We start from the raw sequence: 12,774 nt of genomic DNA, 5'->3' as shown, positions 1-12,774 counted from the left end.
TCTCAGCATCATAGAGGATACACCGTTTATTTATGGGGGAGGACCCACTGCAAAATGCTGTGGTCATGCTATGTTGACTAAAGGAAAATGGTGGAATAAGATAAACATAGTCCAAAACATATAAACTGCAGTTCATTGAGGCTGGAGGTATTTTCCTTTATTTAGTTATTCTGCCCTTACAAAAAAAGATTGCCGTTATGAAACTGCAGTAAAACTGCAGTAACTGCAGTCGACTGTGGTATTTTGGAAGCAGTAATTGCTGAATAACTGCAGTGTACTGCACTGTAACTGTAGTTAGACTTCAAAATTACTGCAATCTTTTTTGTAAGGGTGGCATCACACACGATTTAAGCAATAAATAATGCATTTAAGCGGGGCAGGGGGGCTTGTTTTCTTATACTGAACAAAAATACAAAAATATGTAACAATTTCAAATACTTTACTGAGTTGCAGTTCGTATAAAGAAATCAGTCAATTGAAATATATTAATTAGGCCCTAATCTATGGATTTTACATGACTGAAAATACAGATATGCATCTGTTGTTCAGACACCTTAAAAAAAAGTAGGGGCGTGGATCAGAAAACCAGTCAGTATCTGGCGTGACAACACGCTGTCGTACGCGTCAATCCAGAGCATCCCACACATGCTCAATGCTCTGGTGAGTATGCAATCAAGAACTGGGACATTTTCAGCTTCCAGGTAATTGTGTACAGATTCTTGTGACATGGGGCCATGCATTGTCATGATTGTGGCGGATGAATGGCACGAGAATGGGCCTCAGGATCTCGTCACGGTATCTCTATGCATTCAAATTGCCATCGACAAAATGCAATTGTGTTCGTTGTCCGTAGCTTATGCCTGCTCATACCATAACCCCACCACCATGGTGCACACCATGGGACACTCTGTTCACTAAGTTGACAAACTGCTCACCCACACAACACCATACACGTGGTCTGCGGTTATGAGGCCAGTTGGACGTACTGCCAAATTCTATAAAACAATATTAGAGGCAGCTTACGGTAGAGAAATGAACATTCAATTATCTGGCAACAGCTCTGGTGGTCATTCCTGCAGTCAGTATGCCAATTGCACACTCCCTCAAAACATTAGACATCTGTGGCACTGTGTTGTGTGACAAAACTGCACATTTTAGAGTGGCCTTTTATTGTTCCCAGCACAAGGTGCACCTGTGTAATGATCATGCTGTTTAATCTGTCAGGTGGATGGATTTTCTTGGCAAAGGAGAAATTCTCACTAGCAGGGATGTAAAAGAATATGTGCACAAAATTTGAGAGAAATAAGCTTCTTCTGCATATGGAACATTTCTGGGATCTTTTATTTCAGCTCATAAAACATGGGACTAAAACTTTACATGTTGCGTTTATATTTTTGTTCAGCATAGTGTGTGAGAGGGGGAGCACCTGGTATGTTTGTCGAGCAGAAGGGTGGATTTAATGTGTTCAAGCTAGTCTGTTCTAGTACCAAATATTTTATGTCTGGTGAGCTCTAGAATAACACATCCTCTGTGTGCTATAGAACATCTAGGTTGAAAGTAGTAGGCATCTTGAGATTTTGTAACCTTTATGGTTTTATCTATGGAGAAACATGTCTAGTCCATGAGACCATGCTGCAACGGAAGTTTGATGAGCCACTACAGGAACATGTTTCACTATCAAATTCTCTTGATCTTTGGACCGCTGCATATTTGATCACTGAGCAAAAACATAGCGACCATGAACACACACATTACACGGTATCCAATTCCAGGTCACTGCTAAGTATTGCTGATGGGACGTTCGTACACACGAATGCAATTGTGAAATTTGATACCACCATTTGTATGATGTAAGGGAACCCCTGTGCTCTCTGAACAGCAAGGGCACATCCCATAAGATGAATGGATTCATAGCATGAAGTGTCTTACCTGACGTTTTAATAGGTTAAGTGAGTCCAGTCAGTATTTCTTCTGAGAAAGCTATTCAATCGATCATAGATAGTGAGTGTAGCCACTTTCATTGTATTGATAAGAGTGCAGTTATCTATTGTGCAGTATGTGGCCTACTTTGACTCATGACTCAGAGGTTTCAAGAAAAAAGGGAGAGGTCTGGTCTTCTGTGAAAGCATTTAAGCCAACAACCTGCTGAACTGGAGAGCTCTCCAGACATTTCGCAGAGTGACAGTTGTTAAGAGCCACAGGGCATATAGTATACCTCACAATAGACACAGGAAAAAAAGCCCTTGTTAAGATTCCATCCACACCTAGTGCCTTCAGAAAGTATTCACACCCTTTACTTGTTCCAAATGTTATTGTTTTACAGCCTGAATTTAAAATTGATAACATTTTGATTTGTCATTGACCTACACACAATACCCCATAATGTCAAAAGTATAATTATGCTTTTAGAAATGTTTACAATTTAATTAGAAATGAAAATCTGAAATGTCTTGAGTCAATAAGTATTCAGACCCTTTGTTATGGCAAGCCTAAATACGTTCAGGGGTAAAAATGTGCTTAACAAGTCACATAGGAAGTTGCATGGACTCACTGTGTGCAATAATAATGTTTAACATGATTTTTGAATGACTACCTCATCTCTGTACTCCACACATAATTATCGGTAATGTCCCTGAGTCAAGCAATGAATTTCAAACAGATTCAATCTCAAAAGACCAGAGAGGTTTTCAAATGCCTCACAAAGAAGGGCACCTATTGGTGGATGGGTCAACATAAAAATAAGTAGACATCGACATTTTTCTTATTGCATGGTGAAGTTATTAATTACACTTTACATGGTGTATCACTACAAAGATACAGGCATCCTTCCTAACTCAGTTGCCGGAGAGGAAGGAAACCACTCAAGGATTTCACCATGAGGCCAATGGTGACTTTAAAACAGAGTTTAATGGCTGTGATAGGAGAAAACTGAGGATGGATCAACAACATTGTAGTTATTCCACAATACTAACCTAATTGATAAAGTGCAAAGAAGGAAGCCTGTACAGAATACAAATATTCCAAAACATGCATCCTGTTTGCTATAAGGCACTAATGTAAAACTGCAAAAAAATGTGGCAAAGAAATTAACTTTATGTCCTGAATAAAAAGTGTTATGTTTGGGGCAAATCCAACACATCACTGAGTACCACTCTTCCTATTTTCAAGCATGGTGGTGGCTCCATCATGTTATGGCTATGCTTGTCATTGGCAAGGACTTAAAAGAAACAGAAGAGCTAAGCACAGGCAAAATTGGGTTCAGTCTGCTTTCCAACAGACACTGGGAGACAAATTCACCTTTTAGCAGGACAATAACTTAAAATACAAGGCCAAATCTATACCTTAGTTGCTTACCAAGACAACATTGAATGTTCCTGAGTGGATTCAGGCTGTAACACAACAAAGCGTGGAATAAGTCAAGGGGTATGAATACTTTCTGAAGCCATTGTACTGTAGACAATTTAGACCCTTGTTTTAGCATGACCACAGGGAGAAATTAGGTTTACTTTGAAGCTGTACAGTAGGCATGTACAGTATAAGAAGTGTGTCTCTCTGACATCAACAGTTACCTACAACATGACCTGTTTACACCAGATGAATGCATAACACAAACAATATTTACTGGCGGCAAGCATGTTATATAATCTGAAAGGCTAATAATAATGACCATCACTCCACACAGAAAAGGAAGCAAAATAATTGTGTGAAGCAGTACTGCAGAGAAATGTTCACAGCATCACAGATCATTTTTTAACAGCACGAACTCTTCAGTATGTGAGCTTATTTTGGCAAAGAGTGAAACATGCATTTGAGGATGTGTTGAAACAGCACCCACAGTCTGATGGTTGAACTCATGTCGTGGTTACACGGTTTCCTGGTTACAAATGCTGCAACCATAGGACAAGCCAGAAGTCTATCAGTTTGCTCGTGGTGCCATCTGCCGCTGTCATTTCCTGAGTGTTGAAATTACAAAATGTTCATATCAGATGGCTAAATATACCAAAATACTGCAAAACTTGCATAACTTTGAGTATTAATAACCATTCCCATGTAAAATAAAAGAAAGGAATGTAATTCCCAAAATGTCTTAGCTACAGAAGCCAAATATCTGGTTTGTATGTGATGTGGACAGAAAGGGGACATCCGTGTTATATGGCAACATAATTCAAGGGTTCGGGACTTTAAAGGTTCTATCTGCACTTGTCAAAATGTTGTCATTGACATAGCCTTGTTCGGTTCAATGTTCTCTACCTATATAGTACTCTAAATACCCCCATTCATGTTGTTAAATTCAAAAGAATACAAGATAAAAATTGCTAACACACTTCAAACCAATGAGGGTTCGGAACTTTAAAGCCAATTATCTCAGAATATTCTTTTGGCAGATGGAACCTTATAGTCCCAAAACCTCGATATTAAAACCTTACATAGGATCAATCACTATATGTCTAACTAGATACATCCAGGCACAGAGGAGAAGACCTATGCATATACCTGCATTCCAATAAGGCATACATATTCAAAGCAAAATAACATAGGCATGAATTAGCAATCTATTTTAACAGAAATAATCAGGAAAACAAAAAATATGACTGAGAATTGTCCTCCCTCTATACAGAAATAATGACATTATGTCAGAGGATTATTTCTTTTAAGAGTTGGGAAAAAGCAGTAGACAACAGTGTGTCTTAATTTTGTTTGTTAGTGTTGTCAATACAGTGTGTCAAGAGATGTCTGTGGTTTAGTGCCGAACAGAGTGCAAACTGGGAAACATCAGAGCACTCTAAATAATAGTTCCCATTCAAGTCAATGATTTGTCCGTTCTATTCATTCTATCTTATCTGATAGGCAAAATCCAGATAAATAACTTTTGGGGGTCCAAGCTTCCCTATATTACACAAATGTGTCTGTTTTAAAACACCTTTTTCCAATATACTATTTGGACATTTTGCAAAACTCTTCATGTTCTCAGGAAAACACTCACAATTCAAATAAACATCCAAAACTATGTCGTGACAATGTACTGAAATTCACAAGTACAACTAACCAAGGGGGATATTTTTTCTCTCTGCATTGTTGGGAAGGGCCCGTAAGTAAGCATTTCACTGTTAGTCTACACCTGTTGTTTTACGAAGCATGTGACAATTAACACTTTATTTTGATTTGAGGGATCCCTAATTAATATAAGACAATGAGTGAGAGATGGAAAGACTGATATGGGAAAAGGGAAATGAAAGGTGAAAAAAAGAGAAGTGCAACAGAAAATGAAAGAGCCGGACAGAGACAGAGGGGGAAGAGAGAGAGGAAGAGAGAGACCCATGCCTTCTCAGGTGGTATTTTCAGCACCACAGTGTGAGTGTGTATATAAATAGACGTGAGGATGGAAATCAATAGTCTCATTAGGTCCTCACGGTATCAACAGTTTGATAGAATCAAACAGCTCCCAGCTGTTTGTTTCCAAGCGGTTGTCAAGCCTCCATCTGTCAAGCGAATAGTTGAGAGATATGTTCAGTTCCGCAAAGCAGCCAACCTGCAACGTAAATAAAAGTGTAATTGTTGATTTATATGAAAATCTTTGGTGTATGTGCATGTTGATCATTGGAATATCACTATGCATAATTAGAAAGGGGATCCATCATAGCACTAACACATCTAGCCAGAATCTACACTACTTTACAGTCAAATAATTTGAGAATAGCTTGTCAACACATTTCCTTAATTTAGAAAACAAGCCAAATGTCCCACAGTAACCAGTGAAAGCTGCATTGTTAGGGTACCTGCGAGACAGCTGGTCCTCCTTCTCCTGCTGTGAGCGTGAGGAGCTCTCTCCCAATGAGGTGGCTCCTGCAGGCAGCTGGCTGAGCTGGTCCATCACCTCCAGACCACTCTCTTCTGCTATCTGGACAATGAGGTCATCCACCTGGTCCTGGGGCGTGGTCAGTGTGGTGGCCGAGCTCATAGAGTCCTCCATCACCTATAGGTGAGTGGGTTTATGTTGTTTCACAATTAATGCAATTATACAGAAGGGTACAGTAATGCATGTTGAGATAAAGGGTTTAGTGAACTAGGATAATGGTCGAGGAGGCAGAGTGAGCTAGAGGTCTTAGGGAAGAAGGGGACACGTGAACAAGAGGCTTGAAAACTAATGACTTCAAGAAATGAAATTGATTAGGAGTACAACCATTATGTACACTGAACAAAAATGTAAATGCAACATGTAAAGTGTTGGTCCCATGTTTCATACGCTCAAAAAGCTTTTTTCTCCCACATTTCTTTTGCACAAATTCTTTTACATCCCTGTTAGTGAGCATTTATACTTTTCCAAGATAATCCATCCACTTGAAAGGTGTGGCATATTAAGAAACTGATTAAACAGCATGATCATTACACAAGCGCACATTGTGCTGGGGACAATAAAAGGCCACTCCAAAATGTGCAGTTTTGCCACACAACATAATGTCACAGATGTCTCAAGTTGAGGGAGCGTGCAGTTGGCATGCTGACTGCAGGAATGTCCACCAGAGCTGTTGTTCATTTCTCTATCATAAGCCACCTCCAACGTTGTTTTAGAGAATTTGGCAGTACGTCCAACCGGCCTCAAATCAAATCAAAGTTTATATTTGTCACGTGCGCTGAATACAACAGGTACTTTACAGTGAAATGCTTACTTACAGGCTCTAACCAATAGTGCAAAAAAGGTATTAGGTGAACAATAGGTAAGTAAAGAAATAAAACAAAAGTAAAAAGACAGGCTATATACAGCAGCAAGGCTATAAAAGTAGCGAGGCTACATACAGACACCGGTTAGTCAGGCTGATTGAGGTAGTATGTACATGTAGATATGGTTAAAGTGACTATGCATATATGAACAGAGAGTAGCAGTAGCGTAAAAGGGGTTGGCGGGTGGTGGGTGGGACACAATGCAGATAGCCCGGTTAACCAATGTGGGGGAGCACTGGTTGGTCGGCCCAATTGAGGTAGTATGTACACGAATGTATAGTTAAAGAGACCATGCATTTATGATAAACAGAGAGTAGCAGCAGCGTAAAAATAGGGTTTTGGGGGGACACACAATGCAAATAGTCCGGGTAGCCATTTGATTAGCTGTTCAGGAGTCTTATGGCTTGGGGGTAAAAACTGTTGAGAAGCCTTCTTGTCCTAGACTTGGCACTCCGGTACCGCTTGCCATGCGGTAGTAGAGAGAACAGTCTATGACTGAGGTGGCTGGAGTCTTTGACAATTTTTAGGGTCTTCCTCTGACGCCACCTGGTATAGAGGTCCTGGATGTCAGGCAGCTTAGCCCCAGTGATGTAGTGGGCCGTACACACTACCCTCTGTAGTGCCTTAAGGTCAGAGGCCGAGATTTAATTGCCGTACCAGGCAGTGATGCAACCAGTCAGGATGCTCTCGATGTTGCAGCTGTGGAACCTTGAGGATCTCAGGACCCATGCCAAATCTTTTTCGTTTCCTGAGGGGGAATAGGCTTTGTCGTGCCCTCTTCACGACTGTCTTGGTGTGTTTCGACCATTCTAGTTTGTTGTTGATGTGGACACCGAGGAACTTGAAGCTCTCAACCTGCTCCACTACAGCCCCGTCGATGAGAATGGGGGCGTGCTCGGTCCTCCTTTTCCTGTAGTCCACAAGCATCTCCTTAGTCTTGGCTACATTGAGGGATAGGTTGTTATTCTGGCACCACACGGCCAGGTCTCTGACCTCCTCCCTATAGGCTGTCTCGTCGTTGTCTGTGATCAGGCCTACCACTGTTGTGTCGTCTGCAAACTTAATGATGGTGTTGGAGTCATGCCTGGCCATGCAGTCGTGGGTGAACAGGGAGTACAGGAGGGGACTGAGCACGCACCCCTGTGGAGCTCCAGTGTTGAGAATGAGCGTGGCAGATGTGTTGCTACCTACCCTCACCACCTGGGGGCAGCCCGTCAGGAAGTCCAGGATCCAGTTGCAGAGGGAGGTGTTTAGTCCCAGGATCCTTAGCTTAGTGATGAGCTTTGGGGGTACTATGGTGTTGAGCTGTAGTCAATGAATAGCATTCTCACATAAGTGTTCCTTTTGTCCAGGTGGGAAAGGGCAGTGTGGAGTGCAATAGAGATTGCATCATCTGTGGATCTGTTTGGGCTGTATGCAAATTGGAGTGGGTCTAGGGTTTCTGGGATAATGGTGTTGATGTGAGCCATTACCAACCTTTCAAAGCACTTCATGGCTACGGACGTGAGTGCTACGGGTCTGTAGTCATTTAGGCAGGTTAACTTTGTGTTCTTGGGCACAGGGACTATGGTGGTCTGCTTGAAACATGTTGGTATTACAGACTCAATCAGGGACATGATGTCAGTGAAGACACCTGCGAAAATGTGAAAATGTCAGTGAAGACACCTGCCAGTTGGTCAGCACATGCCCAGAGCACACGTCCTGGTAATCCGTCTGGCCCCGCAACCTTGTGTATGTTGACCTGTTTAAAGGTCTTACTCACATTGGCTACGGAGAGTGTGATCACACAGTCATCCAGAACAGCTGATGCTCTCATGCATGCCTCAGTGTTGCTTGCCTCGAAGCGAGCATAGAAGTGATTTAGCTCGTCTGGTAGGCTTGTGTCACTGGGCAGCGTAAGCCCTGCCACATAAGACGAGTGTCGGAGCCAGTGTAGTATGATTCAATCTTAGCCCTGTATTGACGCTTTACCTGCTTGATGGTTCGTCGCAGAGCATAGCAGGATTTTTTGTAAGCTTCCGGGTTAGAGTCCCGCACCTTGAAAGCGGCAGCTCTACCCTTTAGCTTAGAGCGAATGTTGCCTGTAATCCATGGCTTCTGGTTGGGGTATGTACGTACAGTCACTGTGGGGACGACATCCTCGATGCACTTATTGATAAAGCCAGTGACTGATGTGATGTACTCCTCAATGCCATTGGAAGAATCCCAGAACATGTTCCAGTCTGTGATAGCAAAACAGTCCTGTAGTTTAGCATCTGCTTCATCTGACCACTTTTTTTTATAGACCGAGTCACTGGTGCTTCCTGCTTTAATTGTAGCTTGTAAGCAGGAATCAGGAGGATAGAGTTGTAGTCGGATTTACCAAATGGAGGGCGAGGGAGAGCTTTATACGCGTCTCTGTGTGTGAAGTACACAACCGCAGACCATGTGTAACCACACCAGCCCAGGACCTCCACATCCGGCTTCTTCACCTGTGGGTTCTGTCTGTAATAATGCCCTTCTGTGGGGAAGAACTAATTCTGATTGGCTAGGCCTGGCACCCAGTTGGGTGGACCTGACTCTCAAGTGGGTGGGCGTATGCCCTCCCATGCCCATCCATGAAAGCACCCCTGCCTAGTTGTGAAATCCATAGATTTAGGCCTGATTAATTTATTTCAATTGACTGATTTCCTTCTCTGAACCGTAACTCAGTAAAATCTTTGAAATTGTTGCATGTTGCGTTTATATTTTTGTTTAGTATAGATGAGGAACATTTTCTATAAACTTGTGCTACTCACCGAGGTGTGAACATCCAGGTTCTGGACCTGCGTCTCAAACTTGTCCATAACAGCAGACACCTTCTGCAGGTCCATGGAACCCAGCGCTTTGTCCAGTGCCTTGGTGACCTGCGTCATATTCTTTGTGACCTAGGGATATAAAACACAGGAGTGCCACACACAAAGGTAGGACAGAGAGTGCATCTCTATGAAAGTAGCCAGTAGCGAGGATGGTTGAGATTGGGGGTCAAGAGAAAAGATGACAATGACTAATGTGAGACACACAATTGGATGATATTAACATATGATTATGATTAGGCAGAGGGAATAGACTCACCGCTTTCATAGTGACAGCAGTCTGGACCTTGGAGGCAACAGCATCAACACGGGATGCCATGCGCAGACAATTAAGGCCCTCGTTCTTCTTACGGATGGCATTCTCTGCATATACTCTGGCAACTTCCACATTCTTCTGCTGAAGAGCCTGGTGAGACGAACATACACACTAAAAGTCAGTTCAGTTGCCTATGAAAACAAGTTCGGGGGCTGCATGTGTAACAATCCTCTTACAGTAGGAATACAATTCTGGGATCAGGTCCCCCCTGTCCATGTAATCTTATTAATTGTGATCAAAAAGGCAAAACTGACCCTAAATAAGCAATCTCTACTCTGAGACGTTTGATACATATGGCCCTTGGTCGTCTGTTTAAATCCTTAGGACAGTAATGGACTGGTGCAGCCTCAACCATGATCTTCCACTGCCACCTGCTGGTTAATGTGCTGCACACATCTTTATTCGACCTGTCCAGTCAGACGCCAACTGAACACTTAACGCTTATGCCTAATAATTATTACGTTAAATTAACTATTTATTGGCAACTATTTTCAACAATAATGTTGTTTATACGCTATTGGGATAGACTGACTGCTGATCCTGTAATACCACAGGAGGATTGTGGCACCTTAATTGGGGAGGATGGGCTTGTGGTAATGGCTGAAGCGGAATCAGTGGAATGGTATCAAATACGTCAAACATGGTTTCCATGTGTTTGATGCCATTCCATTTGCTCCATTCCAGCCATTATTATGAGCCGTCCTCACCTCAGCAGCCTTCACTGAACCATACCACACCCTGTATACCCCTGACCTGGGTCGCGTTCAGTAGGGCCCAGTGCAAACCATATAGCAAAATGTTTTGCATCAGAAAACAAAAGTCTACTACACACAACCATGTTCTAGCCTACATTATTTCTCAGAAAGCCCTCACTTTACTCACCTTTTTAACTTTGGCTTGCTCAGATTTGGAATCTTTCTCTGCCTTTTTGGCAAGTTTTTCAAGCTGTTTTGCTGTAAACTGTTAGAGAAGTATAAGCAGACATTTTACAGTGTAAAAATGTTTATTAACTATGTTTAAGCTCCACAAAGACAATGGCTAATTTCTTATATACCTTCAGTTGGAAGAGTGTGTCTGAAAGAAAGAAAGTAAAAAATGGGATGAGGGGTGATACACAGATACAGCCCAGTGCATTGGGCCTGGAATACTTTGTGCTAACAGTGTGCAATGACGACTATGACAGTCTGAGGGCAACTAGCTAGTGATATGTGTCTTGATCAAAATCATAGAATTGTATAAGTTGTCAACGCGTTCTGATCATTTCAATGGCGATAACACACGTAATGCTAGCCACCTATCTACAAATAAATGAAAACGGGAAGATAGCTAGCTATCTAGGCATCTAGACAGTTTAGAAAAATCATCTCGTCAATAGCCATGTAGCTAACGTTACTCGTCTAAACCTTAACGTTTCTTCTTTGAATACTCGTCTAGCTTCTGGTGACATGACCTTGCAGTGAGATTTTAATAGCTAGCTATAAAACGTGTATATTTGGTAAAATCTAATATAAACGAATATTAGGCTAGTAGCAAGCTATCATAACATTTAGCTTATCGACTGGCTGCCAAGCTTTTCCTTTATGCTAGTTTATGTCGGCTAACTAGCACTATAACGCACGACATAAGATCAAAGTAAATTGACAATCTCGTCAAGTCGAAAACGACTTACCATCCATATCAGCGTGCCTTCACTTGACCTAAAACATTTGTTTTAGTTTGACAACGAGCTAATTTCCTTAATGTTTTTGATATTCTGTTTTTGTGATGAGTCTTTCTTTCCCCAAAGGAGGTTAGCCAACGCCACGCCCCCTTTCCGCTAGCGGCGTATTCCAGCCTAAATACGTCCACGTCATTGGTCAAGCGCATGAGAGCGTTGATTGGATAGATTCAGAGAACCTCAGCCAGGCGCGTGCAGTCAAAAGCGTGCTGTCAAAAAGCACTAGTTACCGTTTCTAACAACAACATATGAGAAGAATGAACCTCAATATCGCCACAGCCAGTAGCGATATTAGGATGTAAATATTGGTGGGGCAAACAAAAAAAATACAATTTTAGATGCATGACAGCAAAGCCACAACACAACACTAAACAATACATTAATTGCACTATAACGGTGGCAAACGGTGCCCACAAACTGTTAGGGCCTACATAAAGCTGTCCCTAAAGCACAGCTTCCTTTTCAGCTGTGCTTTAGGGACAGCTGATAGCCAGGTGTACCACTGGTACACCTGGCTATCAGCGGAGCCTTGTCTGGCAGCGAAACAGTTTATTCAGCCTCATTTACTGCCTTTAAAAAAACATAGCTGATATGGCTGACTTTGTTAAATAAATGTGGTTTCTACAGACAACTGAGATAAACAAACTATGGCATAAGGCCCTGGGGATGATGAGAAAATGAAAGGCAATCCCTAATTTCGATTAAGACATTAATGAGAGAGCTAGGATGGACATAGTCAATAGAACTATTTCTTCAGCACTTTTGAAATGTACAGCAACAGAATTCAGAACATGGGCGTTCTTACAGTATTCTCATTGTACACCAAGTCAGAACCGTGGGATAAATAAAGGAGGCATGTAAGCAGACAATGAAACATCTTACAATATTCGATGATTACATTTCTCTAAAACAGACTATAGGATACATGTGCAGCACCAAGTCATAACAGTAAGCTAAATTATGAGGGGAAAAGGGACCAAATTATTAGGGTGAGTGAGGCACATGGGCTACTAACAGCTACACAACATACACTTAGTACTACTTTCTTAGCTACAGTATACATATCTCCCTGGCATATTACATAATTTAGGCGGCAGCGTACAAGACATTTTTGGACTCACCGTTGTTGTGCTGTGCTCACTTGAACAAGGTGGCACGGCGGTCCAAGTTGCGGGCATATTTTGAAA

At 41.9% G+C, this 12,774-nt stretch overlaps 1 protein-coding gene across 2 annotated transcripts; it reads right to left on the bottom strand.

The window, feature by feature from the left end:
* Window positions 1-3,485: 3,485 nt before the first annotated feature.
* Window positions 3,486-11,729, bottom strand: chmp1a (charged multivesicular body protein 1A). 2 transcript variants are annotated; one of them, XM_029696208.1, is made up of 7 exons: window positions 11,540-11,729; window positions 10,925-10,944; window positions 10,753-10,815; window positions 9,814-9,960; window positions 9,498-9,626; window positions 5,778-5,974; window positions 3,486-5,530 (listed from the first exon to the last, which is right to left on the bottom strand). In XM_029696208.1, exons 1-7 carry the CDS (start codon window positions 11,544-11,546, stop codon window positions 5,509-5,511), a joined length of 585 nt encoding a protein of 194 aa, XP_029552068.1. In that variant the 5' UTR covers window positions 11,547-11,729; the 3' UTR covers window positions 3,486-5,508. The 2 variants fall into 2 exon arrangements, with proteins under 2 accessions (XP_029552068.1, XP_029552067.1); XM_029696207.1 differs by having other exon boundaries at window positions 10,753-10,830; window positions 11,540-11,725.
* Between the last annotated feature and the right edge of the window lie 1,045 nt (window positions 11,730-12,774).

Source organism: Salmo trutta, chromosome 17 (genome assembly GCF_901001165.1).
Source record: "Salmo trutta chromosome 17, fSalTru1.1, whole genome shotgun sequence".
In the NCBI taxonomy this organism is placed as follows: Eukaryota; Metazoa; Chordata; class Actinopteri; order Salmoniformes; family Salmonidae; genus Salmo; species Salmo trutta.
This window is presented reverse-complemented; position numbering and strand designations above follow the sequence as displayed.

Bases quoted from the DNA above. Each gene is read 5' to 3' on its own strand.
- chmp1a (XM_029696207.1), bottom strand. The intron at 10,831-10,924 runs GTATATAAGAAA...CTTCTCTAACAG, and splicing joins ACACACTCTTCCAACTGAAG to TTTACAGCAAAACAGCTTGA. The intron at 9,627-9,813 runs GTGAGTCTATTC...TTATATCCCTAG, and splicing joins CTGCTGTCACTATGAAAGCG to GTCACAAAGAATATGACGCA.